Source organism: Corvus hawaiiensis, chromosome 3 (assembly GCF_020740725.1).
Source record: "Corvus hawaiiensis isolate bCorHaw1 chromosome 3, bCorHaw1.pri.cur, whole genome shotgun sequence".
NCBI classification, from domain to species: Eukaryota; Metazoa; Chordata; class Aves; order Passeriformes; family Corvidae; genus Corvus; species Corvus hawaiiensis.
The window spans coordinates 26,053,392-26,080,877 of NC_063215.1; the positions used below are offsets into that span (position 1 = coordinate 26,053,392).

General features: G+C 37.2%; 1 protein-coding gene across 4 annotated transcripts in view; it reads right to left on the minus strand.

The window, feature by feature from the left end:
• Positions 1 to 27,486, minus strand: part of COL21A1 (collagen type XXI alpha 1 chain) — a 96,653-nt gene that overhangs the window by 56,814 nt on the left and 12,353 nt on the right. For 2 of the 4 annotated variants that reach the window (XM_048298955.1, XM_048298956.1), the window contains exons 2-9: positions 14,925 to 15,044; positions 12,661 to 13,212; positions 7,967 to 8,135; positions 7,618 to 7,834; positions 5,706 to 5,879; positions 4,694 to 4,771; positions 2,360 to 2,368; positions 811 to 894 (exon numbers count right to left, since the gene is read on the minus strand). In XM_048298955.1, the coding sequence (XP_048154912.1) occupies positions 811 to 894; positions 2,360 to 2,368; positions 4,694 to 4,771; positions 5,706 to 5,879; positions 7,618 to 7,834; positions 7,967 to 8,135; positions 12,661 to 13,212; positions 14,925 to 15,012 (1,371 nt within the window). In that variant the 5' untranslated portion in view covers positions 15,013 to 15,044. Of the gene's footprint in view, positions 1 to 810; positions 895 to 2,322; positions 2,369 to 4,693; positions 4,772 to 5,705; positions 5,880 to 7,617; positions 7,835 to 7,966; positions 8,136 to 12,660; positions 13,213 to 14,924; positions 15,045 to 27,486 lie in introns of those variants that run through there. The other 2 variants (XM_048298957.1, XM_048298958.1) reach the window with 2 other exon arrangements.

Below are 27,486 nucleotides of genomic sequence, written 5' to 3' on the forward strand. Positions count from 1 at the left end.
TGTTAGGCACCATCTTGTCACCTGTATTATTCAATTATCCCCAAACAAATTGTCATAGGTTAGCATTGTAGTAGAAAAATTGCATGTAAGGCAATAGGCATAGGTCATCTTAGTTCTGAAATTTCACATTCCTTCTTACTTTACAGGAAGTGGTTTTCAATTCTCTTAAAATTATTAATACTTCATTCTCTTTCCCTCTCTCTCTCTCTCTATCTCTTTTTCTCTAATATGGTAAAAAGAGAATAAAAAAGGTAAAAGACCACAGAAATACATTAAAAAATAATGATGATCTCTATATTGTGGATTTCAACTCCCTGATCAGAAACCTCTTCCACTGTATCAAGAAGCCCTTTGACTTGAGGTAGCTACAGCATACTGTAACCTCTTATGATGACAGCAGAGAAGGTTTTTATCCATTTGCTTAATGAAAGACAAGTGATTCGGGGTTTTTTTTCCTACACTTATAAATAATTCTGTAAGCACTGCTTAGCACAGTTACTAAGAAAGGTACTAAAGCAAAATACTGGGGAATCAAGTTTGTCGTGTTAGACTTCAGCAACTTCAGTCTAGTTCTCATTTTAGTTCTTCATCAACACTGAAAGGAGGTCATCAGCACAGCTAAAGTGGAACTCTCCCAGTAAGCATCCAGTTCATTCTTTTACGAAGAAGGAAGAAACACCCCTCTCCATTAAAAGGCTTTTGTTAGAAAATCATTTAGTTCTCAAACAATTAGCAGTGCAACATCATTTGCTGAAGAGTAGCAAGGAAACACAGGTCATATATGCTCAACAAGACAGAACAGAGACTTACTTTGGGGCCTGGAGGTCCTTGCTTTCCTGGTGGGCATATGCAGGGGGCAGGTGTTGAGCCTACGTCACTGGGACCGTTCATGCACTACCAAGAGTGAAAACAGCCATCAGCACATATGCCAAAGGCAGGCAACAAACATATTGTAACACTGTATGAAGCTGACTTTCCTTAGGCTGCCTTTTCACTTAGGTCCTGGCATTCACTCCCTTGTTCAGATGGAACCTCTGCTTATCTGAATATTGCCCTCCAACTACTTTTCATGCATGAAATCATTTTATCCAGAATAAAAATTTAAAAAGTAAGTACCAATATTGGGCTTATACCTGTAACTTGGTTTTTTTCACAAATATTTTGTCATATAGTTTGGTAATTTTAAATCTTGCAACATGACTCTTCTCCTAGCTAATTTATATTCATAATTTGAAGTGTGATCAATTCTCAAATATAAAAATTTCATTTAAAAATGTGTAAAATGATGTAATAAATAAGTATAGCATATTGATCCCAACCATTGGCATGCTATCATGCATAGCAAGCCTGAAAAGATAAACCCCAACTCTCCTACCTCCTAGGCATGTGCTCCAACTATGAAGCTACTTGAGGAGAGGCAGGACACACCTGCTACCACCAACTCCTAGAGGTCACTAGTCCTGGTCCCAAGAGTGCCCATCCTACAAAGACCATTAAGTGACCTCCTCCAAACCATGCTCCCTGCAGCAGTAAACACTAAACCTCGGCAGATCACATAACCCTCTAGATTTTTTTTTTTTTTTTTGTGATATTTACTTCTCACCATTAAACCCCACATAAAACCTCAGTGCTTTACTAAGGCAGGCAAGGGGAGAGCTACTAAGTAAAATCTCTTATAGGTACATCTGTACTAAATCTATATGTTGAAGTTAGATTCAGTGAATTCTTTTTCACCCATCAACCCTAACCCAGCAAGTTCTTAGAGCTATGTAAAGGCAAAAATTTAAGAATCCAAGCTGCAAAAAACAGATTTGTATTTATTATCTAAAACTTTCCATAGCAATTTACTCATATTTTCAAGAATAACGACACCTTTTAAGACGTTTTTTGAATGGAATTCTTTCTTGGGGTCAAATGATTGATCAAAACGCAGATCCATGTTTCCTTTGCAATGGTACAAGTTGGGAGTTACAGGGAAGGTTAGGGAAGCTGTCATATTAAGCCTTCAGATAAGCTCCGGTTCAGGGAGTTCCCATTAGCACGATGCAGGTAACAGCTACCTGACTGTGCATATCCCCCATCCCTTTGCAAGTGTCCAGCCCTGCAAATAGCAGCAATTAAATCCAACTGGGGGAAAACATCAGACCACTTATTCTAGCAAACATGTGTTTTTTAACAAAAATTCTTTTTAATTTTTCTACTGACTAGAGTTCAAGCAATGGAAGTCCAGCACTCTTAAACTTAGCAAATCTCTGTCCCCTTTTGAAAACAAAGTGTATATTACCTAGAATATTAAGAAGCTTATATAAAGTCAAATACTACCTTAAACTGAGTTTGAGTAGTTTAGGATCAAGCCTACCTCTCCATTCTGAAACAAGAAGAAACACAGTTTAAAAGTATAGCAATATTTCTAAAAAGCAAAATCCACTTATTTGGAAACATTATCAAAACCAATCATAACTTACGGGCTGTAACCGTCAAGAAATTATAATTCAAATTTTTAGACTTTCTGAGACTTATGTGCAGCTGCTATCCATGCATATGAAATTAATTTAGCTAACTGTGTTTAAGGGTCTGTCAATGGGAGTAATCAGTAGCAATTTTTAAAAGACAGTGACAATTAATACTAAACCACGTCAATATTTACACATTAAATGTTTAGATTTGGGCCAAACCTTTTACAAGTAACTTCTCATCAAAAATTTCCTCTGCTTATTCATTCATGTCAGAGAATGTACCAAAATATTTCTGAAATCTCTGATCTCTGCCTGAATCCAGCATCTGGGAAAACACAGAGCAGCACAGAGGCAAGGCTGGCTTTTTCTTGCTTTCCTGTGACTGCATTAGACTCTGCTAACAATTGATTTTTGTTCCAGTATATACCACAGAACAATCCAACCCCCAATACTTCAGCAGAGCAACCATGAAATTGTCTGTCTTAATAGTTTAGTAGCCACCATCAGCTGCACTGTCCACAGGAGTATTCTAATGCATGCAATCACTGCAGATTCCATACACACAGAGACAGAGAGTGCTTCCTCTGTATTCAATTTTCAGCTTAAGCAACCCCTTGAGAAAGTTTTCATTTTCCGTGGATCACAGAAGGAGCTTAAAATTACCATGCAGCTAGGTATCTCTGGGAAAGGGGATTAATTTGGGCTGTAATTAGTACATATAGCCTCTGCTCATTTCAGGAACTCTGACACAACCACACTGACAGAATACAACCACAAACTACATATTCCTCCTTGAAGATCATCCAACATTTTTATTTTCTGAAGGAGTCCAGAATTTCATGGGTAAAGTCCAAATTTAATTTACAACAACAGCCAGTGAAACTAAAATGGCAAAAAGCAATCTTTTGGCTTCAACTCCCTTGATAAATTGCAGTGAACATAAGATGTGACAGACTTTTTAGTGTTTGCTTTCTTTATGCAAAATATTTTTCATTTGATTACTTTTCATATCCTATTTTAATTTGTAAAGAGCAAAAAGATGTGGTGCAGTTAAATAGCCAAATACTTTATTTTCTTCAAGATTCCAACCTAATTTTACAAAAGTCTCCCGGCACCCATTAGTTCTTGACACACAGAGTCAGAGTTCCAAACAGCTAATAATCCAGTCACCTACTTGCTGCTTGACTGAAAGTTGTGAATTTTGAAAAAGCCCTGATAAGGATGCAATAGACACACTGGCCCCAAAGAGGAAGAAGAAAAACAGACTAGCTGGCAATCCATGCCAGACTGAGAAAAAATAAAATCTGGATGCTGGACATTCAATGGTTCTATTGTCAAACCAGCAAAATGATACTAAATCAAATCACAACATGAGGATTGTGGGTCTATATAGTAAGACACTGGAGGCAGATAATCTTTAGCTCAGTTTGTTTTAGACACCAAACAAAGGAGAGTATTTTTAATCTGCATGTATTAATCAATCTCATGCTCATGCTTTGAGATGGGAACTGAATGCTTAAATGTGGCTCTGTCAGTCATGACTGGGTTCTAAATCTGTTTGTGTATGTTTTACATTTCAGTGCATAATTGAGGACCAAGAGAGGGCCAAAGAGAGGGCCAAGAAAAGGCCAAAGGGTCCCCATAAACTTCCTAATTGTTGCACATGAATCATAGAATCCTGGTTTTATTTCTGTCTTATCTTTAACATACTTCTTGAAATCTTGGCAACATTTCGGATAATGGGATATTTATCACAGACCTCAGCATAGATATTTCTAAAAGGAGAAGGTGATTTAGAAATACAGGTTTGCCGATTATGTACCAAAATTTAACAAATTAAATGACCTGACAAGTAGCAAGGAGTATATCAGAAAAGTTCAAAAGTCATATTTAAAGAATTTTACACTGAAAAACCTAGAAGTTTTATTGATCTATAGTGCTTAAAATCTGAAATTTTAAGAGAGGATGCTGAGATTCTTCTATACTCATATATATATTTATCAAATTTACACCATTAAATACCTAAACTAAAACAATTTGTAAAAACCTTTGTGAAAAAATAAGGCTGAAAACAGACAAAGTCTGTGTCACTTGATATTTCACAGGTAACAAGCATGTGTTTGCACCAGCTGAATCAATGTAGCATAACTTGTTTTAAAACTTCATTAAGTCAGCTTTAAACAGGGATTTGTGAAAAAATGCCAAATAGTCCTCAAAAGTTCATCTATCATACTCACAAATCCTGGGATCTCACAGACTGTTTCTCGATTATTTTGCTCTGGGTCACAGTAGATTCGCAGTTTTTGTATATCAAACTGTAATTCAAAACATAAAAGACTCTTTAGAGGTCTGCATGTTCACTACAGCTAAAAATCAATTAAATAGATAGAAATATTCTTAGGCTACTCACAATGATTCATATGTGCAACCAATTAAACATACTGTAACAAAATTATTTAAATAAAAATAATCAATCCAAGAATTTTTTAAAAAATAGCAGAAATCACCATCCATATTCACTGGCAATAAATCCAAACACATGCAGCACAAACTACACTAGCTTCCAGTACCATTGAGGAAACAATAGCACAGGCAAACCCAACCTTTTTCTTTTTACCTTAACAGACCTGGGAAGATGCTTCTGCACAGACCTGCTCGTATTAGATGTAGGATTAGTAAATTCTGATGAAGCATCAGAAGGCATCCCTAATGTTTAGTGTTTAATATACAACATAAATCTTTAAAAAGCAACCAATAAAAATACTGGCATCAGGTAAACAAAAGTTTGTGCCATTCTGCTTTGTTGGTATATTCTCAAATAAAATGAAACCACTGTCAGTTTTTCTAGCATAAACTATCATGACTGCAAAGCATGGAGAAAGAAACTTGACCAAAATTTTCCTCTTTTACCAGCATCACCCATACCCTGATGGAAGGAAATCATATGCAAATATCAAGCACAGAGGAAATTTCCTACTTTGAGACACAGTTTCCCAAATTCAGGCAACCACGTTGCATCAATTTTGTCCTTGAAATCAGTGACACCAATTAAGCATCCATGTCACAGGATACATCACTTGTTCTAAGTCCTCCTGACCATTTTTTTTCTCTCTTAACTATTAAAATTTTGTATACTGAATTTCAGTCTACTGTAAGTTAGAAGAGTAAGCTCTAGAAAAGAGAAGACACCAATGCAATGTTAACCTTCAGCAGAATTACTGAATTACTGTAGTTTTAGCGTATGCCTACCTGTACCGTTTCCTCCTTTCCAGAATACTTTCCAATTTGGGTTAGGCCACTGATGTAAATACCCAAAACAGGATGTAATGGCTTTGTTTCAATTTCTTGGCCATCTATATACAAAGTTACAAAGTCTTCTGTTACTAAGAGACGAATTTGATGCCAGCCTTCATCAAACAATGTCTAAGAAAAACGAAGAGAACAACATTGTTTAAAAATGCCTTCGATTTAAATAACAATAAAACTGCACTTCAGCAATCAAACTGCTGCTAATGGTTGAGATGCCCAAGGTTGCACATTTTCCATACGAATAATTCTAAACTGTATAGGCAAATAAAGTATTGCCAAGTAATATTGTAATTGAAAATTTGGCAATTGGTGAAAATCAATCCCTATTTCAGAATTCTTTTATAACTCACATAGATTTTTTTTTTTAGTCTATTACCTTGAACATGCTCAAACCTGTATTTGTTAAAAATATGCAGCCAGAAGCCTATTTTTCAGCAGGGGTATAATGTCTCAAAACACTTCAGATCATCAATCATGTTGAAAACAAATTGGTACTTGAAAGTCTTTCTACTTCATCTCTTATGAAAGAAAAGATGGTGTGCTATTGGTGGAAAGAATCCCAATACCGCAATGAGCAAACCAGGCATTACTCCCACAAAACCCCAGGCTTCTAAAGCTTTCAAAAACAATCTAGCTCTTCAACCAAACCTAGCTAAATTGCACAGAGATTAATCCCACACTAAATTCGTATTTCATAACCTGAAACATACATCTTTCAGTATGTTATAAATCTGTCACCTTTTTTAGACCTAAACAGAAATTAAGCATACTTCATTTAATAATATACACCCTCTGAAAGCACCTCTGTTTCTATTTTATTTTCTTTTGCAGATTGTATTTTTATTTATTTGCAATGGCTCTCATTAGAAGACAAAATAAACAACAGATCAGAATACATAACATTTCCATTTTCCAGTGAAAGTGATAAATTATCATAAAGGTTTATTAAAGAAAAATTATAATTAAGAGGATATTGATATTTATAGTGTGTTTAGAGACACATAGCTCTAAAAAAGCCATGAAATTATTGTTCTTCTTAATAGCAAGGCAAGCATGGAGAAACACAACAGAAAAAAAACCCACAAAAGTTGTGTTTTCATGGTGAAATTCATGGATACCTGAGACTGCTTGAATAAGACTGATTGGTCATTGCAGCTCCCAGAAATAGATAAATACTAATTAATTATTGACTTGAAACTGAATTTTCTCACAGTTTCTGGTAAATCAAGTTTAACACAGCTTCTTAAAAAAATAAAATTATTTCGACTACTAATAATTATAAAAAGTCAGAGGAAATTTGGAAACAAAAAGAAAAAATTCTCCATCCAGTAACAGAAGGATAAAATACCTCTCCCTAGAAAAAGCTTAGTAGTTAAGACCTATTCCTTGGATAGGAGTCCTTCCTTCACTGAGGATTTATATTTAAAATTCTTTCAGCCTGATTTGGAGTAGGGATTTGAATGCAGGCCTCTGCTTCCCAGAAAAGTCAAACCCACTTGGCCATGAAGAGCTCCAGCAGCAAATCTTTCCCATTCTTTGTCTGCTGAATTAGCCCTCTCTGTTCACTTAAATAATATTCCCTGTGGCAGGAAGGGCAATCTCTGGGCTGCACATATTCCTGCTACAAATGCAAGAATGCGGTCATTCCACCTCCATTCCTCTGTCTCATCTGCAGCTAAGACAATCTTTCTTACAAGACTGGAGTACTTCACTGGAAATTACTGAAGAAAGACTGAAAGAGAATTTTCATATTATACTAGAAAACAATAAAACTGGTTTGCACAAAGAGGGGAATAGTGGAATAATGAGTACTTAAAGAAGTATTCCATCATGATAGTGACATACTCCTTACCTTTACATGAGGTGCAGCAAAAGTAATAACTTGTGTGCCATTTATTAAACTTGTTGTAGTGAATGATAATGTTTTCTCTTCTCCATTAATAGTGACTGCTATCTGTGGTCTCTTATCTAGACTCAGGATTCTCCATAAATCCCACGTCTTTTTTACTTTAAATCTTTGAGTGGAAACAAACACATAGGATGGAGGGAGACCTTCTGGAAACACATTCCTAAAAAAGGGGGAAGGGTGGAAAAAAGAAGAGAGTACTTGAACATTCATATAAATTTTAAATAAGTCCTTCTCATTTAAAGCAAAAAAAAAATCTTACTGAATATAGAAGCATATTTATAAAATTCAATACCTTGTTAATTCTGAGAGGTCAACATGTGAGGTTACTTCATAAGCTTTTGCATTAGTGGTTGATATTTGAATTCTCTTTTTAACCTTTTTCTTCACACCTAATCCTACAAGAATGTCAAATCCTTTTTCATCTCGAGCTGCCACTGGAATTCTTGTTGGACAAACAGACTCTGAAAAATAACAAATGTAAGGATAGTTCAAAATATGACTTAAAACTTCCAAAAAGTAACCTTCCACCCAACTAGGCTTTTTTATCATATTTATTTATGTACTTAACTGTCAGTTAAGTACAACATGAGAGAAGTGCTATGCGGGATCCTCAGGGACTTGGAGGGCAAGAATACTAAGATGTCATATATTACTGCCAATATATTCACATACTATTTTGAAATGTCAGTAATTGTAGTTAAAGAGTATTAAATTATCTGGCTAATAAATATAATTGAATTTAATTTCTAAAATTGTATGGTTTCAAAATTATATACAATTATAGATGTTAATTTCCAAAATGCACTAGCAATTTGGATTTAGCATCCCTCCCAACTATAAAATTAGTTTGAAAATGGAGAAAGGTAGAATTATCTATGACTTTTTTTTTTTTTAATTAACTCAAAATGGACTCTGAGCTGTTTTGTCTGTTACACTGAAATCTGCCTGAAGTTATTGTCAATGGAAAAGTAGTGTGTGATATATTTCCTGTGAAAGCGTAAGTTAGCTGCATGTTATCCTGGTTAATTATCCTTACACAAAAACAGTGGACCTAAGTCATCTCAAACAAAAAAAAGAAAAAGAGATAGGACAGCGAAACTTAATACTGAAGCAAACATTGTATTAGGGTAACAAATCAATGAAAAGAAGTTTTTTGTTTTATTAAAATTATGCTAAATTGTGTACAAAAATTATCATTATTCATTTCCCACTGTTTCTTCAGAAAAGCATCAGTTCATAGACAGGGAAGAGGTTAGGAATACATTCCAAAGAAGGGGTGGAGAGTTCTCTAATCTCCATCTGGACCAGCCATGGGCTGGAAAACTCCTGTCTCTGTGCCAGGGAATTATCAGCTCAAAGGTCTAGACTGGCTTCTTTTCATAATATGAGAAACGCTGCATGACTTCCCTTCCTAACTATCCCCAGAGCAGGCAGAAGCTAGCCTATTCTGGCGGGGGAGGCAGGATATATATACTCTAAGAAAACTCTGCTGATTTTCTGTACATCCTGTCTGTCATGAGAAAGGACAATCCATCCCAAGGGGACATGTCACGGGTACTTGGGGCAGCAGCAAGAAGCCACATAAACTCCTCTTAGTTTTCTTTTCCTCCCAACAGCAAAATGAAACCTGACTTCCAAATCAAAAATAAATTATCTGTCTGTTGTACAAGAAAGAATTGCAAGAACTCTGCCTGCATTTTGGAAATTCAAATGTCTACCTCCTGAATGCTTCCAAAAAAAAAAAAAATACACAGTCCAACAAAACTTTCTTTCTTACTCTTCTCAAAACACAGATTTCAGTCAACATACTTAGGATATTAAATAAGACTAACAGAACCTTTTTTTTCAGGCTATTTTCTAGTATGCATTGTTGACACAGACCTATTTTCTTAATTCATTTATTTCAAAGCTAGATAATGGTCATATCACAATTAACAGAGATCACAGACAATCACATACATATACACTGACAAGAAAATGAACACAAGGGTCTCTTATCAGTTATAGTATGACAAATTTGGTTTAAAATCAAAAACTAATGCCAAAATAGGAATACTTTATGTAAGAGGGCCATTATTATGGATCAAGGCCAAAATAACTGTTCCAAACCAATACCAACCAAACAAATTAAGCATGTTGAAAATTACACATTAAGAAACTATTTTTTCTTTCCAGGGGCACATTGATGAATTACATAAAAAATTCCCAGTCAAGTAGATCTTTTTTGGGTCTTCTGGATAATCTTCTGGCAGAATTATTTTGATAACTAACTGAGCCATTAAACAGCATGCAGAAATCAGTGGCAAAATTAAGAGCTGTCTTCTGTTGGAAATGGGGTTGTATTTCCAGTCCATAGTACCAGTCACTTCAACTCTCTAGCCTGTTCTGAAATCTTGTTACCTTCTAGTGTTTTCATAGTTTTCAGATGCTTTATTTTCCTTCCTAAAGTGTGAAATAACTTCATTATGTTAAATCTCAGTCTGTGGCACAAAGGAAGTTTTCTCTGCATCCTCCAGACAAACTTCTGAGGTCTGCACTGGGTTTTCTTTCCTGACACACAATTTTTTTTTTTTTTTTTGCTATAGAATATTGATAGTACAGGAACATTTGACTTTCAGAATACATATTAAATATTCCTTAAATATCTGGTTCCATTCTGGCTGACAGGTTCAGGAGGTCTTTTTTCCCCTGATGTACTCTAAAACAAACACTAGAGTCCCCAAAAGGCACACTAGAGCCCTTCCCCCACAAACCTGTTCGTAAAAGCAATGCTTGCTCCAAGAACCACCAAACCTCAGCCTCCTTTGTCCAGAAAGGAAATACTGCCCCTGTGGCCTTATATCTATCTTCACTTAATAATGAATTTTAAAACTCCATAGGGTAAAAACCAGCATATCTTTTAGACATTTACACAAAGACCATGAAAAAAGAATTGCAAAATTTTCAGGCAGTTTCATGTGGTTGATCACAGCCAAACCACTGCTTGGCCCTCATGGAACTTCCTCTCCCTCAGTCAAAGTGAATGTTAACAACAGGATAACCAGTAAATAAATAAATTAATTAATTAATTAACACACAACTTAGCTATAAAAATTCCAGGCTTGGAGTTCACCGGCTAAAGACACTGTGGTTAGAAATGAAGCTGCCAAGTGGCTTTGATTGCTCTGCAGGAGAACCATCTCAGAAGGGAAGTGCACAACATAAGGGAGACAATGCAAAGGGTCACTTCAAGTGAAAGAGTAAGTACACTTTGGTGTAAATAGTCAAAATCCACAGATTACTGCTGTAAATCATGTGAAATACCACAGCTGAATTTTAAGGGATACTAGTTAACTTGATGCTGAAAGCTGAAAATCCATCTTGATGAAATATAATGGCACTTCTTCTAAAACTTTATTCAAAGAAACTATTGTGTTTATTTTGTGTTTATTCAGGGGAATTTCTCCCTCCATTAAGTTCTATTAAATAATTTAGCTCCACTTAGATGACTTAATTTTTGGACTGACCACCTTACTACATCAGCCACAAGGAATTACTATGATTTTCACTTAATGTAGCAAGAAATAAACATTAATATCCTCAACAAAAGGATCACCATATTTTTTCAATGAAGATGATACTCCAAGTGAGAGCAAATAAAATCTATTTTTCACTCTTACTAAATGCAGAAATATGGTACAATTTAAACAGGACTTGCATAAATTCTTGATAATGAAACATACAAAATACCACTGACATCATAGAGTTTGAGTGATACACCTTAGAAGCAATTTGCTATCATTTTTATATATATAAGCCATTGTTTTACAAAATTATCAGAAAACTCAATGCAGTAATGCTGTTAGCATTCTAAAGTCAGAGTCACTTTACAGTGTTGGTCTTGGCTAACTCTTCCATAAAAACCTTCTAAGAAACATCACAACAGCTTGCTACAGCTCCAGACATCTCCACTTTTCCAAGTCCCTACCCGGAGTGCTGCGTCCAGCTCTGGGGCCACAACATAAGAAGGACGTGGACCTGCTGGAGCAACTCCAGAGGAAACCACGAAGTTAATTAGAAGGCTGGAGTATCTCTCCTGTAGGAAAAAGGCTGAGAAAGCTGGGGTTGTTCAGCCTGGAGAAGAGAAGGCTGTGGGGAGACCTTAGGGCAGCCTTCCAGTACTGAAAGGAGCCTTACAAGAGAGCTGAAGAGGGACTTCTCACAAGGGCATGTAGTGAGAGGACAAGGGGGAATGGCTTAAAACTGAAGGAGGGTAGGTTTAGATTAGGTATTAGGAAGAAAGTCTTTACTGTAAGGGCAATGATGCATTAGAACAGGTTGCCCAGGGAAGCTGTGGATGCCCCATCCCTGGAAGTGCTCAAGGCCGGGTTGGATGGGCCTCTAAGCAACTTGATCTAGTGAAAGGTGTCTCTGCCTATGGTAGCGCGGTTGGAACTAGATGACCTTTAAGGTCCCCTCCAATCCAAACCACTCTACAATTTTATTATTTTTGCCAGCAGTCTTTCTTCTGGCTTTTTCAATACATACTAGAAGAAGTATGTATTCAGAAGTACTCCTGTTGTAATGGCAGTCTGTCCTCTCGCTTGTCTAGAAGAAATGCTGGATTATGCATGAGTATCAGCTGCAACAAAGAAATCAATAAAATAAACCCTATATTCTCGGCACTATGAGAATTGCTGAAATATTTTAGTGTTCTTAAACTTTATCAATGAAAAAAATTCGGGCTTAGGGCAAAAGGATAGATATTGAAATTAAACACTTACTGTGTTAAAACACTGTATCTTTCCCAAATATATCTTTCTCTTTGTTTGATAGAGAAAATAACATTTTGGAAGGAATTTCCACAAATAAAATCAAAACAAAAGATTAGGGTGAAGAGTATCAGGTCCCTTAGATTGCATGAATCATGTATTCTGCTTGTGAAATGAAAAAATATGTGTACAGAACTACATTTTGTGCATCTAAAAATATTTTATAATCGCTTACCTTCACAAAGTTTCTGTTTTATAACTTCTTTAATTCTTGATATTGCAATATAGTCTTCAACATAAAATACGTATGTTGATGAAGGTTTATTGGCAATGGCTTTAAGTTCTTCCTCCTCAATTTCTGAGCCAACACCAATAGCAAACAAAGTGATCTTATTTTTCCTTGCTTCTGCTGCTACATCTTTGACTTCATCTTGGGACTTTCCGTCAGTGAGAACAACTGCTATTTTTGTTAAAAATCTTGAGGATTTTGCAAAAAGATGGTCAAAGGCAAACTGAATAGCTCTTCCTGTTCTTGTATTTCCTCCCAGATAGTGTATGGACTCCATTTCCCTGATGAGCTTCTCAGTGGATTCATGAGTTCCGAGGGGAATTTCAAGTACAGGGTAATCACTATACTGGACAACTCCAACTTGAATAAACTTTGGCCCTATGTCAAAATTTCTTGTAATATTGACAAGCCAACTTTTGATTATTTCAAAGTTTTCTGGGCCAACACTGTAAGAGCCATCCAAGATAAAAACTAAATCTGCCGGAGCAGTTCTGCAACCTAAAAAAAAATAAAAGTCAAACAAATATTTTACTGAACCCTTTCACTTTCTTCTTCCACAGTAAATGTTTTTCTCTATCAATTAGTGTTTCTATTAGGATCTTTATTGAGAAATACATTCCAGATGAAAAAAAATTAGCAGAGTTTATCAGGGCAAACTTGTGCAAGATTGTTTGTGTAAGCCACACGGATCCAACTTGGTATCTGAAAACCACACCATTTTCTGGTTTTTACATTAGCACCAGAAACAACTATGAAAAATTCTGGAATTCAGTTCCTTAGCTGGCAACTGTATTCCATTCAATAAACAGACATGAATATATATTGGGTCTTTTCATATCTTATGTGCAGAGATGATAAACATAAAAACTCCTTTTTGTTTCCAAACCAAGCACATTGTGGAGGAAGGGTATATTCTGAATACTACAGAATCCTTTTACAAATACATTTTAATTGACTTTGGACACTGCTACATGGCATTTACAGAACTAGTATTACAAAATCCTGAATCTCAATTGAATGTTGCTGGTAGCATATTCTGATTTTTGCAGAAGAAAAGTATTCAGTGAATGAGCTCAACCTCCAGAATACAGAATCACATAAGCATTTAATAACTACGGTATAACTGCATGATAACTTAGGCATGGATTCAGCTCTCCTAGCTGTAGTCATAAACTGAGTTTTTAGGCTAAATTGCCAACTACAGGCCATGGACAGACATAGGCATTCCTATCCACGCTACATGCCCATTCTCAGATGGAGGGAATAACTTTCTAAAGGAGGGAACTGCCTTCCATTCACCATGAAAGAAGTTTTGATAACTGACACATGACATGCCAAGGACATGGCCAAAACCAGGAGGGATTATTTTGATCTCATGGCACATGAGGTCATGGGGCTTACTGTCCTTTTGTTTTGTGAAAGTCTGCAGCTCCACCACAGGAAGGAGAGCTTTGCCTTATCCTGAAATCTGCCTATGGACACTTCTGGTCAAGACAAGATTTCACCTTCCTTGAAAGCAACCACAGTCTGCAGGAGAAATGCTTTTGCAATGCAGGTGGTGATGAAAAGACACTGGGAGAAGGAGCAAAGGCTGAGCAGAGTGCATTGCTCAGTGGTCCAGGGATATGAATCACAGATTAATTTCAGTTGGGAGGGACTCAATATAATTAGACTCTGCTAAAAGCAGAGTATTCATTTTGATGGAGCCTTCTAGAGCAGGTAGATGTTTTCTTTTCTATAAACCAGATTTAGAGTAAAAAAATGGTTTGGTGGGGTTTGAGATGCTAATCTTGAAGAATATGCAAGAAGGTCTGTACCAGAACTGGAGTTATCTCAGCTTCCTCTCACAGAATACTTATTCTTCCTTATTTAGTTTCTCACATAACATTAAGCTATTCAGAACATGACGTCTGAAGAAATGAAAATGCAAATGCTCAAGATTCAACTTTAAATCAATACTGGAGCTTTACAGTTCCATCTACCCTCTTAAGCATTTCCAAGACACACACACGAAAAAAATATTCCCCTCCTAATGGAGAAGTAAGACATTGAAGCTATTTTTCATATATTATGGGGTTTTCACCAAGAAAATTATATTGGAATAAAATCACCATCAACAGAAGTGTACATGTGAACACCAAAATGGATACTAAAAATTCAAGGCATGTTTTGAATTTGCACTTATCTGAAATGCAAAAATTAACACCTACTTGCTCTTGTTTCCCCATCTTCAGCTGAGATGTAATCATGAAGTAGCAGAACTAACAGCATCTGAAAAAATGTTTGGATCTGTGCCATGTGTGTTTTATTCTCAAGGTCTTGATACAAAACTAGATGGGAAAAAATGAAAAGAAAATACAGTTTTATTATATTACAAAAAAAATCCAAGCTTCTGCAGTTTAAAAACTGTGTATGAGGAACAGCTCTGAATCAAATCTGCAAGCCCAGATGTGGCCACCCTGCAATGAACCATTGACTCAAGAAGTGTCAGTCAGGCATGTAAGCCCAAAACTGAGATTCTAAACTCAACAACACCCACCAGCCCTTTTTTGAAAGCCCAGTTTTCACCAAGGTGCATTTATACACTTCTCCTGCTAGGCACATTCACGAGTAGGTTATATTCCTAGTCACACTTGTCCAAACATTATCCCATTATCCTACTCAGACGCCATTATCAAAAGACATTACCAAAAGATCCAAAGTATGGCAAGTGTTTACACACCAAGTACTGGTGAGAAGGTGCTACTTCAGTCTCAACCCACACACCTGGCTACTTCAGGGAGTGTGGGACAATTCCCACTCCTCTACCCCAGGGCTGACACTGACACCAGGAGTCAGAATCTCAGCAAGCCCCAGCCCTTCCTCAGCAAAGTCAAGCCCTGAAGGCTGTGTATTGTAACATCCAAGACTGCATAAATTACATGTATCTTCAACTTTTGATTTTTTCTCCTCTGTTTATGTCTCCTTTGTTATCATGGTTTATGAACTATAAACCCCTGTCAGGCAATTTTAGTCTGATATTGCTGTTAAAAATATTATTTGACAAATTTACTTTAATTAAGAAATATTTATTCACTATGTTTATAGAAAAAATAGTGTCATAGTGATAAAAGATACATTTTTTGATCACTGTATTAGATACCCATTAATTTCAAGACTCTAAAAGAAAGTATACTGAATCTCTTTTGTATTCTCTCATCTCATCTTCCAATGTAAAATGCAATTTTCAGGGTGAATTCATTTCACGGCACAGAAGTCAACTTCCAGGAAATGTTACACCTACCTAATATAATCCTCCAAAGTTAGTAAAGCAAAACCATAATAATTCTGTTATTAAATCTCTTCTTCAGATTACAGATAATTGCAAGGTAGACCCATATTTTGTTATTCACATTACCTTGTGTCAGAATGGGTAAGAAATCAGACACACTTGGGGTCTATGGGATTGGACATAAGATGCATTGTTCCAATGCTGCTACACAAATACTGGGATACCACCTTCATTTAAACAGATCAAGTGGCAGTTTCCTGTTCCAGCTATTTCAAAAAGGATCTGCTTAAAATTATGAAGCTGTGTATTAGGCTTGTAATACATGAAAAAGTATTACCATGGTAGAGGTAGACAATTTACATAGATTATTTCAGACTTGATGGTTTGTACGATTGATCAGTCTAAAATCTCTTCCATCGTTTTCCATGGCAAGTGCTTAGCGTAGGGTAAAACACGTCTCTCATGAGGCCAAATAGACCAATATCAAAGAAGAACACATGAAATTAAATCTATGAGGCAATTTGAATAGCAGGTGACTCAAGGACAATTGCATGCTTTTAGAATATCAGAAAAATGTCAGCCTATAACTGAAAAAAAACCAAGATAGACTACAGTACAGAGAGCTGATATACATATAAAAAAGCACAGTGCTGAGCCTGAGAAACTATAAAATCCTTTTGATTCCTCCCATCAACAACACAAAAGAAATAAACAAATTATAAGGTACAGTTTCGAAAAAGAAGACTGAACAAAATAACAAGCAACTTAGTGACTTCACTGCTATTAGTCTTCACTAAAAAGAGTACAGGGCCAGCTACCATTAATGCTGTAACGTTTTTATGGAATTAAAACAGGACACTAAATTTAAAAAAATCATTTTAACAACACACTGCCTGCAACATAGAACTCGAATGTCCTCTGTGTCATGGGCACAGATACTTCAGGTGAGGCGAGGACACTGGGATCCTACTCGCCAGCACTGCTCTCCTTTCACCAACCCTGCAGAAACCACTAATGCCTTCCTTAAACTGCACCGTGCCCTTTCATCTCTGCTCATCCTTCAGCAAGCACTTACCCACTGATACCTTCAGGGATGAGCCTCCCAGATCCTCAGGAGCGATGGAAGCTACAGGAAAGAGGCAGATGCTCAGAAGGGGAAGGGGAAAGCAGGTGCCTGCAAGGAAGTTCTGTGCCTCAGAGGAAGGAGCTGCTCCACAGAAACACTAATACTTCATCGTGGGAGAGGTACACGTGAAAGCAGCATTTGCTGGCTGTCCTGGGCTACAGAGAGGCATCAAGAATGCTACAGCAGCCTTCAGAGTATGTCGTTAATATTGAAAGACATCCCATCACAGCAAGATTTCTTTTGGTGAAACATGGTCCAACTTAAACTTCTTAAAAGGAATCAGTAAAATAGTTGTAAAAACAAGCTTATCTGATTCACAGAACCAAATTGCATTCCCTTGACAGAACATATTTTCCATTTGTGAGAATCCTCTATTTCATTTTCAACAAAGCCTGTACTTGAGAACTTCATTTTAAGTATAAACCAAAATAAATGTTTAGTTGTCCAAAATGGATTTATTAATAGAAACCAAAATTAAAAGGACAAACCCAGAGCTTAAGCAACAGACAACAAAGATTCCAATGTTCAGTTTACTAGAGAGGAAATAATATTATAGCACTGCACTTTTAACAGTCAAATGAGATGCCAAACCAACAACACCAGAGAGCCAGCTGCTGTATCTTGTCAACACAGTAATTATTGAACAGGCAACAAAAGTGTACTTGAAACTACTTACAGAAAATACTTTCTCAAGTGCCTTATTTCCACCATGGAGAGGCCGCCACTAATATCAGCCCAGGACCTCTCCACTGCCATTGCCAAAAGCCAAATTTCATCAGTGCTGATCATGCCCCTTCTATCTCCATTTTTTTAAGAGAAACAGAGAAGAAAGTTGTCTCTATGGTGGCCCATGGAAGTGCTCACTGCTTTATTCTCTGCCCCTGAGAGCTCTACTGACTGCTACAGGAAATTTTGCTGCAGGAGCTGCAGGAGCTGGGTCAGATTGTGCAGGGAAGCAGTAAGAGAAGGTAAACCCGTCAGAACACCGCACAAACAGAGGGATATGGGATTCATACTTGCTCCTTATTTTGTTTGCACCTGCAAACAGCTGTGACTCAATGATCCATATGGATCACTTCCAGCTTGAGATATTCTGTGATTCTACAATATTATGCTAGGATACATGGAAAAAAAAAAAAAAAAAAACCAAAAACACATACAAAAAAAACCCCAAACATAAAAAAACAACCAAACAAAAAAAACCAAACCAAAACCACCACCCAACCCAGGAATTAATATTTTAAATAAAACTTTTGGCCTCTGTCTTTTCCAAATTATCCCTAGTGATTAGTTTGTGATTTTACCAAACGTAATCAGGAAAATATATAGAACTGCTTTCCCACCTCTCAGTTATACCAAACCACTTTTGATATATGGAAGTTGATGCAGGAGAAATTCATACACGATTACTAAATAAATACACAGATTCATCCAAATAAATACATCCAGCTCAAGTAAAGGGTGGCAGACTGAGAGAGTATTAGTGGAGAAATACACACATGTTACAGTATTTTCAAGGCATCCTCATAGTTGTTCGCTTTTTCCACTTTAAATGGGACAGAGCGCTGCAACCATTGGCTTTGTAACTGGTGATGTATAGGGTGCCAGGAGCGAACCTTTGGCTATCTCCCAGCTCCACAAAATTGTTTAAATTAAAGCCACAAGATTTAATGAGATATTAACTGAGACAGGATATTGGGTTGGGTGGACCTTTAGTGTGACTCATTATGGCCATTCTTTCACTGTATGCTTTTTATCTTGGTATTTTACTTGCCAGTTTGATAGCAAAAGGGATGTTAGAGTGAATGGAAACAGTCCTCTGAGGAAAAATGGCCTATCTCAGACAACGGGAAAACAAACAGCTTATGTAAAGGCCTCTGCTCTGAGCTCCCAAAATGAGGGGCTGTAGAGCACACACATTTCTGAGTGATTTGCATGAAGACTCACGCAAATTTCTCTGCATCTGAGACTACACAAAAGGTAAGGCCCTAGCAGTGCTACTAAACATCAGACCCTTGAACCAATGCAGTAGCAGCTGAGACTCTGTTCTCCACCAGAGCAGAGTTCACAAAGTATTATTTCTGTCTTCCCCAAAGGCAGGAGGGAAAGGTGGTAAAATAAAACCTGGCTGCATCTGCCCATACCCTATGAGGGCATAGTCAGAGGCAGGTGACAAACTACCCCATGCACATTCACTTTTTGTTGCGCATAGAAGGAAAACTCAATGAAGTTTGGAAACTGGTGACACAGCAACTCATCCACATGGTGTCATTTTAGGCAACCTTAACCAACTGGACAGCTCCTGCAACTTACTTCTTGCTTTCTTCTGGGCAATGCAATTTTGCTGTGCAGCAACACTTGCACCAACAGGGCCACTGAACTCTGCTGACTGGGAAGGGAATTGAACTCAGGTTTCCTATACAGTGGAAATGTGGTACAGCCATTACTGAAACCAACAGCCTCTACTCGATTTTCGAATGAATTCAAGACTGTCAGTGTGTTACAGATGGCAAAGGCATGCAATTCCCAGAACAGCTTTCCTCCACTGAAGTGCACAAAGGTTCAAATGACATCTCCCATATGCATGCACAGCAGAATAATTTCACATCCAGTTTAAATTTTCAGTAGAAAACTTATGTGTCTAAGCAGGTTAGGCAGTATTTCCACTTTGCATTTATGATGCCTAAAAGCAGCACCTTCTGTATCTCAAAAGGCAATTTACTGATGCAGTCTTTCCATTGCTATTTTTCCAGTGCCCAGATAAGTATATAATTTTATTCTTCCCATGAATACTCTGAGGAAACTTAGAGCAATTTGGAACCTTACAGAATTAAAAATATTTGCTCTTCAGTGCAATTTTGTCACTATTCAAATTCATAGAGAGAGATTTCTCGAAAACCCTGGCTTCTCTGCTGCATGAAGATTTCTTGCTGAAGAACTACACCGAAAGGAAGAGTTTCTTCCTTCACTTCTTCCTACTGCTAGTTACTGCCTAAGAAGAAAGTCAGGAAGGGTATGGTTCTAACCTTTTCCAGCATTCTGAGAAAATAACCAAACTAAAGGTTATATATATTAGCTAGCTTTCCAAGTATAAGTTAACACTTCTCTCATATTGCATCACTGCATAAACATTTCTCAATTCAACTAGAGATCATTAAGTTTGGCCTACAAAGGGACAAGTATGAAGACATTACAACAATAATGACTGGAAGGACATACAGCAGATTCTTTGCATTTTCAAAACTCATGCAATACTACAGGAACTGTGCAGCAAGAAAAAGGAACCCTGAAAATCCTGATTAATATGCATTAAGTAATGTGGAAAAGTAACGCAATCTTGAATCACAACCTTTTTATATTTGCTCCTTCCACTTTCAAAACTAATGCAATTTTCAAATAAAATGTTAGGGCAATTTACATTTAACTATTTATTCCCATCTCTACCTAATACTATCAGTCCTAGGCATTAAAAAAGACTGTGAGGCTATTCTAAGTCAGTTTCTTTCCTCAAGTAATTCATCTGAATCTCTATTTATTTCCACTTGGATTTCAGTCCCATTCTGCATTCATGTTTTCCACATATTGCTCCTATTCATTTATTTTTCTTGGTGGACACAACTGATGAGGTTGTTATACCTGCAAACATTTAAAAGAATAACAGCGTCTCCTGAGAAGGGTGAGACTGTAAAGATATAATTAATTTAGGCTTGGTTTACACATACATATATGTACATAAATGCAAGATGTGCATATAAATAGATAAAATCTCCCACAGTGATCAGTATCCCTCATCCCATTTCTTTCTATTTCTATATGTTGGAACAAACTATTTTGGCATAATCAGCAGTATAATTACATTCATGCCAGGAGTTTTCTACAATATTAAATATATGATTATGGATGGGTTTTATTAAGAGAAGTCAAGAAAGAAAATTATGTATTTAAGTGACACATATTATGAGTTTTCTTGGGGTTTTTTAATAGTGAGTATTAGTGCAACAAGGATGAAAAGTAGTTGCAATTCCATTCTGGCTAAGCAATAGCTGTACTAAGTCTATATGTAAATAAACGGCAATGCAAAGTATACATAGTGCACAGTTTCAGGTATTTTACTTCCTAACCCTAGCAGAAAGCAATGCCTGGACTACCTTAAAAAGAAAAGCCTAGCGGGCATTGCTTGGGCCATCTGACCCATTTCCACCACCTTTGCTATCTTTCTTTTTACAACAGCACTCAAAGTTAAGAGGCATGTTTTGTTTGCTTTCCCTTTATAAATCTAAAAGCTTACCTGGTAGACAGACTAAAAAATGGAGATCTCCAAATGGAGCCAGAGAAACACATGAAAAATTGAGAAGGAATGCAGACAAAGACCTCTTGCTCAAGTCCACAGCTGCAGCAACAGGAGCTGAGCAGAGCTGATGGCAAAGCAACTGAGTTAGCTGAAGATGAATGCAAAGAACGTGAATGAATATTGGAGACCTCAGAGAAACATTACATCACATCTCATCTGCATTTTCAGAAATCAGTCTCATCTGCCTCTGCATATACATCTGTTGTCCCTCAAGTACACATTAGCATGGTCTGCTTTGCTGTTCAAATGTTATTTTGTATTTCTCCCTCAAAACTCACTAAAGGCATTAACTACTAGTTCAAGATTATGTTTGATATTTCATTAATTTGTGCCACGGATACAATATAAATCTCTCATTAAAAATATATGACTTAACAGTCAACAGAGCATTGCCAAAATTACCGATAAAGCAAACCATTTCAATCTTCACTCCAGAAGACATTTTAGGGATAGGTAAGAAAAAAATTCAATGGACCAGTAGTTTAAATGCAATTATTCTCCAACACGATTACAATTCCTATTATTAGAGGTATTCAATATGAACAAAATAAACTCACAAGAATTAGTACTACACACTAAGATGAAACTTCATATTTTTAGCTTTGATATATATATATATGATGTATAAAGTATTATGCAGATTATATAAAGGTGCAGAGAGGATTAAAGAATTTATCATCTTTTCAGCAGATTTTGGAAAGAAGGCTTTGTATCAACTGTACAAAGCCTTTATACCAACTTCCATGCTATACATGGAAGACTAAAGAAAGCAGTTGATACATATTATAACCCAAGTAAGAAGATTTATATTTTTGAAAGAAAATAATCCTCTTAAATAGGATGGGCTAACTGTTTATTTTTCACATGATTCAGTAAAGCACACAAACCTGTGGATTCCTTCAGCCTACAGCAGAGACAGTTTGTATTCATGTTCCAACATCTAAAGTCACAGAAGACTTGTACTTTTAAATCCAATTTATTCTGGCACTTTGTGGTTTGTTGGATTTATTCCCACTCCAAGAGGATTCTGTGCCAGGAGCCAGCAATTAGGTATTACAGGTTAAAGAAAAAGGAGGCCTACCACAGCATTTGAGCTACTGGACTGATACACGCCTGACTGGGAAACAATATAGGATAGGCAACTTACGTAAGTAACCACACTTGGCAGCTCAGAGTTCTGGCTGCAACAAATGAATTTGAAGTCTCCCTGGAAACCATTATTTAATCCCTTCTGTGAAAAGCCTGTGCTGTTATTTCTCTCTTATCAAGCATCTTGAGATCCCACAGAACTTTCCCTCCTTGGATGGACCCAAGAAAAACAAAACAGCTAATCAATAGGATAAAATCTGACACTCAAATGGTACAGTTGAAATTAACCTTGCATACAGTAACAGGATTCTGCGTAAGAAATGTTTCAACCTACTCCTACAGCAAATCCAAAAGTTCAAATTTTGACTGCGCATATGTATAAGTATCTATGTTACCAAACAGGAAAAGAAAACAATTTAATATAATTACTAGCTGGTGCAATAGTTTGGGAGACCATTTTGTCTGCACTAAGGAATTTAAAATTCAGTTGGGCCAGTGACAAGGGAAACGATCATTGGGGCACATAATGAAATAACTAGAAATCATATAATGAAGTAATTATCTATAATTACATGTAATTATATATCATTTAGCAATGAAACCACTATAGAAATCAGTTTAAGTCTAAGAGAAAGGTACAACAATCTCTAACAATGAACGTTGACAAAAAGAGTCATAAAGGCAATGTAAAAATGGAACCAATCCAAGTAAGAACTCCTAATGCAATTAAAAGACTACTTTTGGTTCATGCCTAGCTGACAAGAGATACACAGAATTGCTCATCAGTTACTGCTGTGGTCTCAAAGTCCTCAGAAAAGCAAGACAGCTGAGGACTTAAACAGTCCGTGCTACCAGATTCAATTAGGTCCTCGTATGTCAGACACACGTTTCTGCTTATAGCTCCTCACCCACTTCTTTCTTTTCCCATTACATTTATTTTCTTTTCATCTTTTTATTTTAGTTCTCCACTTTTAAAAAAGGGAGGGTAGAGTTGGCTTAACTAAGATGTTATTTGCAATGCAATGACTGCAACATTTGCCATGAAAACATGAGAGATGCAGTAAGAAGTACATAAGAGGGGATTTAAAATAAGTTTACTGTGTAAAGGAAAGAATAAGTCTACGGGCTTTGTTTGCCTCCTGCAAGTAAGGACCAGCATCAGAAACAGAAATTATATTTTTCTGTCTTCTTATCTTTTTCTTCTATTCCTTTCTCCTTTTTATCCTCCAAACAGGCTTGGATTCCAGCACACACCAAGCCCGTTTGTGTTATTCACTGTCTTTTTCCACAAATTACACTTAATGCTATTATCTGTTTTAGTATAAGTAATGTCAAAGGCTGGAGAGGATAAGAATAATGATGTGGACCCCTGCTTTAGCCAAAGGCATCAAAACTTCATTTGAAAGCCTAGGCCTTTGCAATTCTTTAACTGTCTCTCTCTTTTTCCATCACTTCTGGAAAAAATTCAATTACACACAAATCAGACTAATCTTTAAAAAAAAAAATAATCCATAGTCACACAAAAAGCTCATTAAACTGTCTGTTCAAGCTTCAAAACCTAATGTTATTGTTTCATACCACAGAATGAATGAATGTTTATTCAATTTTATGTAGTACTTTAGACTATATATAAAGGTAACATGAAGTAGACTGCCATCTAAAACATTTGATTTTATGTTAGCATTTTAACAATATACAAACTCACTGAGATCAAAGCAAGAAGAACCATATAAGGTGAATAGATAAAAAGGATTTTTAGGTTTTCCAGTTCTATGTTTTTTAATGATACGGTTCTTTTTACTTAGTCTTGTTTTCACTCAAAATATTCACAATTCACTCAAAGGAGGCTGTGATGGCTGAAGGAATGGAAAGAGAAATTCTAGAGGAATTTAGGACCTGAACTAGTAAAACTTTGAAAGAATTACAGTTGTATTCAGTGGAGCTAAATAAAACCCTTAAGATTTTAAACAGTTTTTTGAGGGAAGAAAAAAGAACTTCAGCACATGCATGCTCAAAGGAGAAAACAAACATTTGTTGTTTCAAGTATATCCAAAATTTGGTACTTTGAGAAACATTCGTATCTCCAGATCAGTATGATCCCAAGCAAAAATTAAAACCATGCAGAACTTCCACACCCAGCTGCTTTACACCTGCAAAAAGGCTAAAGATATTCCAGCAAGTAATCCAGCTCACTTTCTTTGTACTGTGATGACTCTTAAAGCCCATTATATGTAGACAATTATTTTTATTACTTTTCAAAAGTATAAAATTCTGTCCTAGGCCTACCATATGGTTTCATTCAGTCCACCAAGCAACTGAAGACAAAGTAGCTGCAGAGTTGAATGCAATCCACATCAAGAAGGCTTTGCAAAGATGCAGGATGGGCAGCAGTCCTGCACTATACAACCCCTGTCTCTGGGTATTCCCTCTGTAGAAGATTCCTGTGTATTTCTCTGCTTTCATCTTTGTTCCACAAAGGTAAATAGCATTTAGAAAAAATACGAAATAAGCCTGAAAATACCATACAAAGCTCTCCCTGGATGATGTAAATCACCTTCTCACGTAGAAAACCCAATACGACTTCACACATCCAAACATTCTGTTCTATTTTGACCCAGTCTTGGAGCAACAGTGCATATTGAGGTGATTATCTATGGAATAGTAACACCAAGAAAAACATTTCTGAAGTAATCTACATAGAATAAACTGATGAAAATTATTATTCTGGATGATCTAGGAAGCCGCTGCTGTTTGTAGATATCCCTCAGTGTCTGCTAGTAAACCTGTTTCTGATTATTTAAAGAATGGCCTTTAAGAATAATTTAGCTCCTTGTGGGGATGTCAGCATTGCTACAGGTCACTGGGAGAACCTAGAGGAAGGTCAGATGTCTGCAGGATTCTGGAGGACTCTTGGGGTATGGGGAATGAGAAGAAGCTGGTGCAATCCTGGTCACTACTGTCTTGGGGCTGTGGGAGTCTAAGTGGGAGTCGGGAATAAAACCAGTGAGTATCTCTTCACCTCTCACCCACCCCCAACCTCTCTGCCTAAATGCAGAGAAAGATGCAGAGAGATCTCACTGCAGTCTGCAACTACCTAGGGGAAAGGTCCAGAAGAGAGGGAGGCAGGCTCTTCCCACATCCACACAGTGGAAGGACAAGGAGAAATGGGCACGCTTGGGAACACAGGAAATGCCAACTCATTCATTTTCTCTCAGGAAGACAGCCAGACACTAGAAGAAGAGGAAAAATCTTCATCTTTGTTGTTATTGACACCTGGACTGATCAAGACCCTAACCTGCCTACACTAACTGGGTCTGCTTTGAGCTGTGCCTAGAATGGATGATCACAAGAAGTGCCTTCCAACCCCCTCTGTGTCTCTGAATGTCTGCAGTTCCTTTCCAGCAGATCTCACTCCTCAGAGTACAGTGTCCAAGGCACTCTCCCTAGAGGGGCACAGCCCCATGCCTTAGGCACATCACCCTTCTCCAAGATGCTTGCTTTTCCAAGCTGTTCTGTTGCAGACAGGGCCTATGAAGGAAAAAGGAGAGGGTGATAAGAGCACACAGGAGAAAGAGGGGGGGACAGACAGCCCTGCCATCCTGCTGCCCCAGAGGGCAGAATGGGGCTTTGGGGGGGGGCATTGCCATATCTTGACCTACCTTTTTGGCAACAAGTGCCACAGACAGCTGAGTAACCAGGAGACAAAGTTTAGGTATTCAAAGTACACCCCATCACATGCACAAAATACCCAGACATATTCCTGCAAGTGAAATGTCCACCAAAGGTCTTTCAGTTTGAAGTCAGGCATGACAAAATAGTATCTTTTTTATTATGACACTTCAAAGGTGCTCAAAAAGGAATTAATCTTGTGCTCAGAGGCAACATGAGCCCCTGTAGAAGACATCCATCAGACCTTCAGCTTTCAAAGTGCCTTTTTACTGCCTTTGATTCTTTAACAAATAGTGGTGGCTTTCCCCCTTTCATGAATAACTCCAGAAGTTCCCTTTCACTGTTCAGGGATCAATGTTTCTCTTAACATGTTAAAAATATTCCCTACATGTCTTTGTGTGTCTGAATTTTCAGATGCAATACTTTGTAGATGGATACATCCCTCTGTATCGTAACTGCCTAGCTTATCACATTCCCATTTTATGATGCTGGAGAGTGACTGTCCCACTCCTAAGCTAGCAGAACCATCTCAGTTCTCACTAAGGAAAAGTCCCTGAACTTAATACTGCTTTAACCTTTTACCTCCTGTATCTTCGCTTTTTTTTCTTCTCTCGAACTCCAGTCTATCTGGGCTATTGGCCACCATATTGATTAATCTTCAGAGTTCACTAATAAGGTTTTAATAATACAATAGGAGTGCAATCCTAAATCTCCAGGATACTGTGAGGAGAACTACCTTCAGAACTGAGAGGTGTTTGATTTTTCAACAGTAACAACAGACAGGGCCATGCAAGTTTGTTCTGCACTTGGAAGTTCTTAGAAATCTCAGTGTTCAAAACTGCAGAAAATTATTCCTCTGCCATTGCAGGCAATCCTCTACAAGCTGGCACTACAAGGATGGAGTGGGGGTGGAAGGCTGCATCCTGTTCCATCTTGCCAGTTTACTCATGGGAAGAAGGCAAATTCTTTCCTCCCACTCTATGGCTATGAAGAAATCTTCAACATATGGGTTAGAGAATTGTCTGGCCCCCAGGCATGAGACTTGCTACTACACTCAGCAGAGATACCAAACAGTCATAAGCACTCATCACCCACACACCTCAAGTTCCCACCAGGGAACCGGAATAAATCAGGCACTTTTCTCCCTCTTTTGAGCAACAGTTAAATATTATTTACCAGCAGACCCACCACAGACTATTCTGAGAGATAACATATTCTATTATATGGGTTATATATTATAACCCATCCGTAAACAGCCAAAGACTT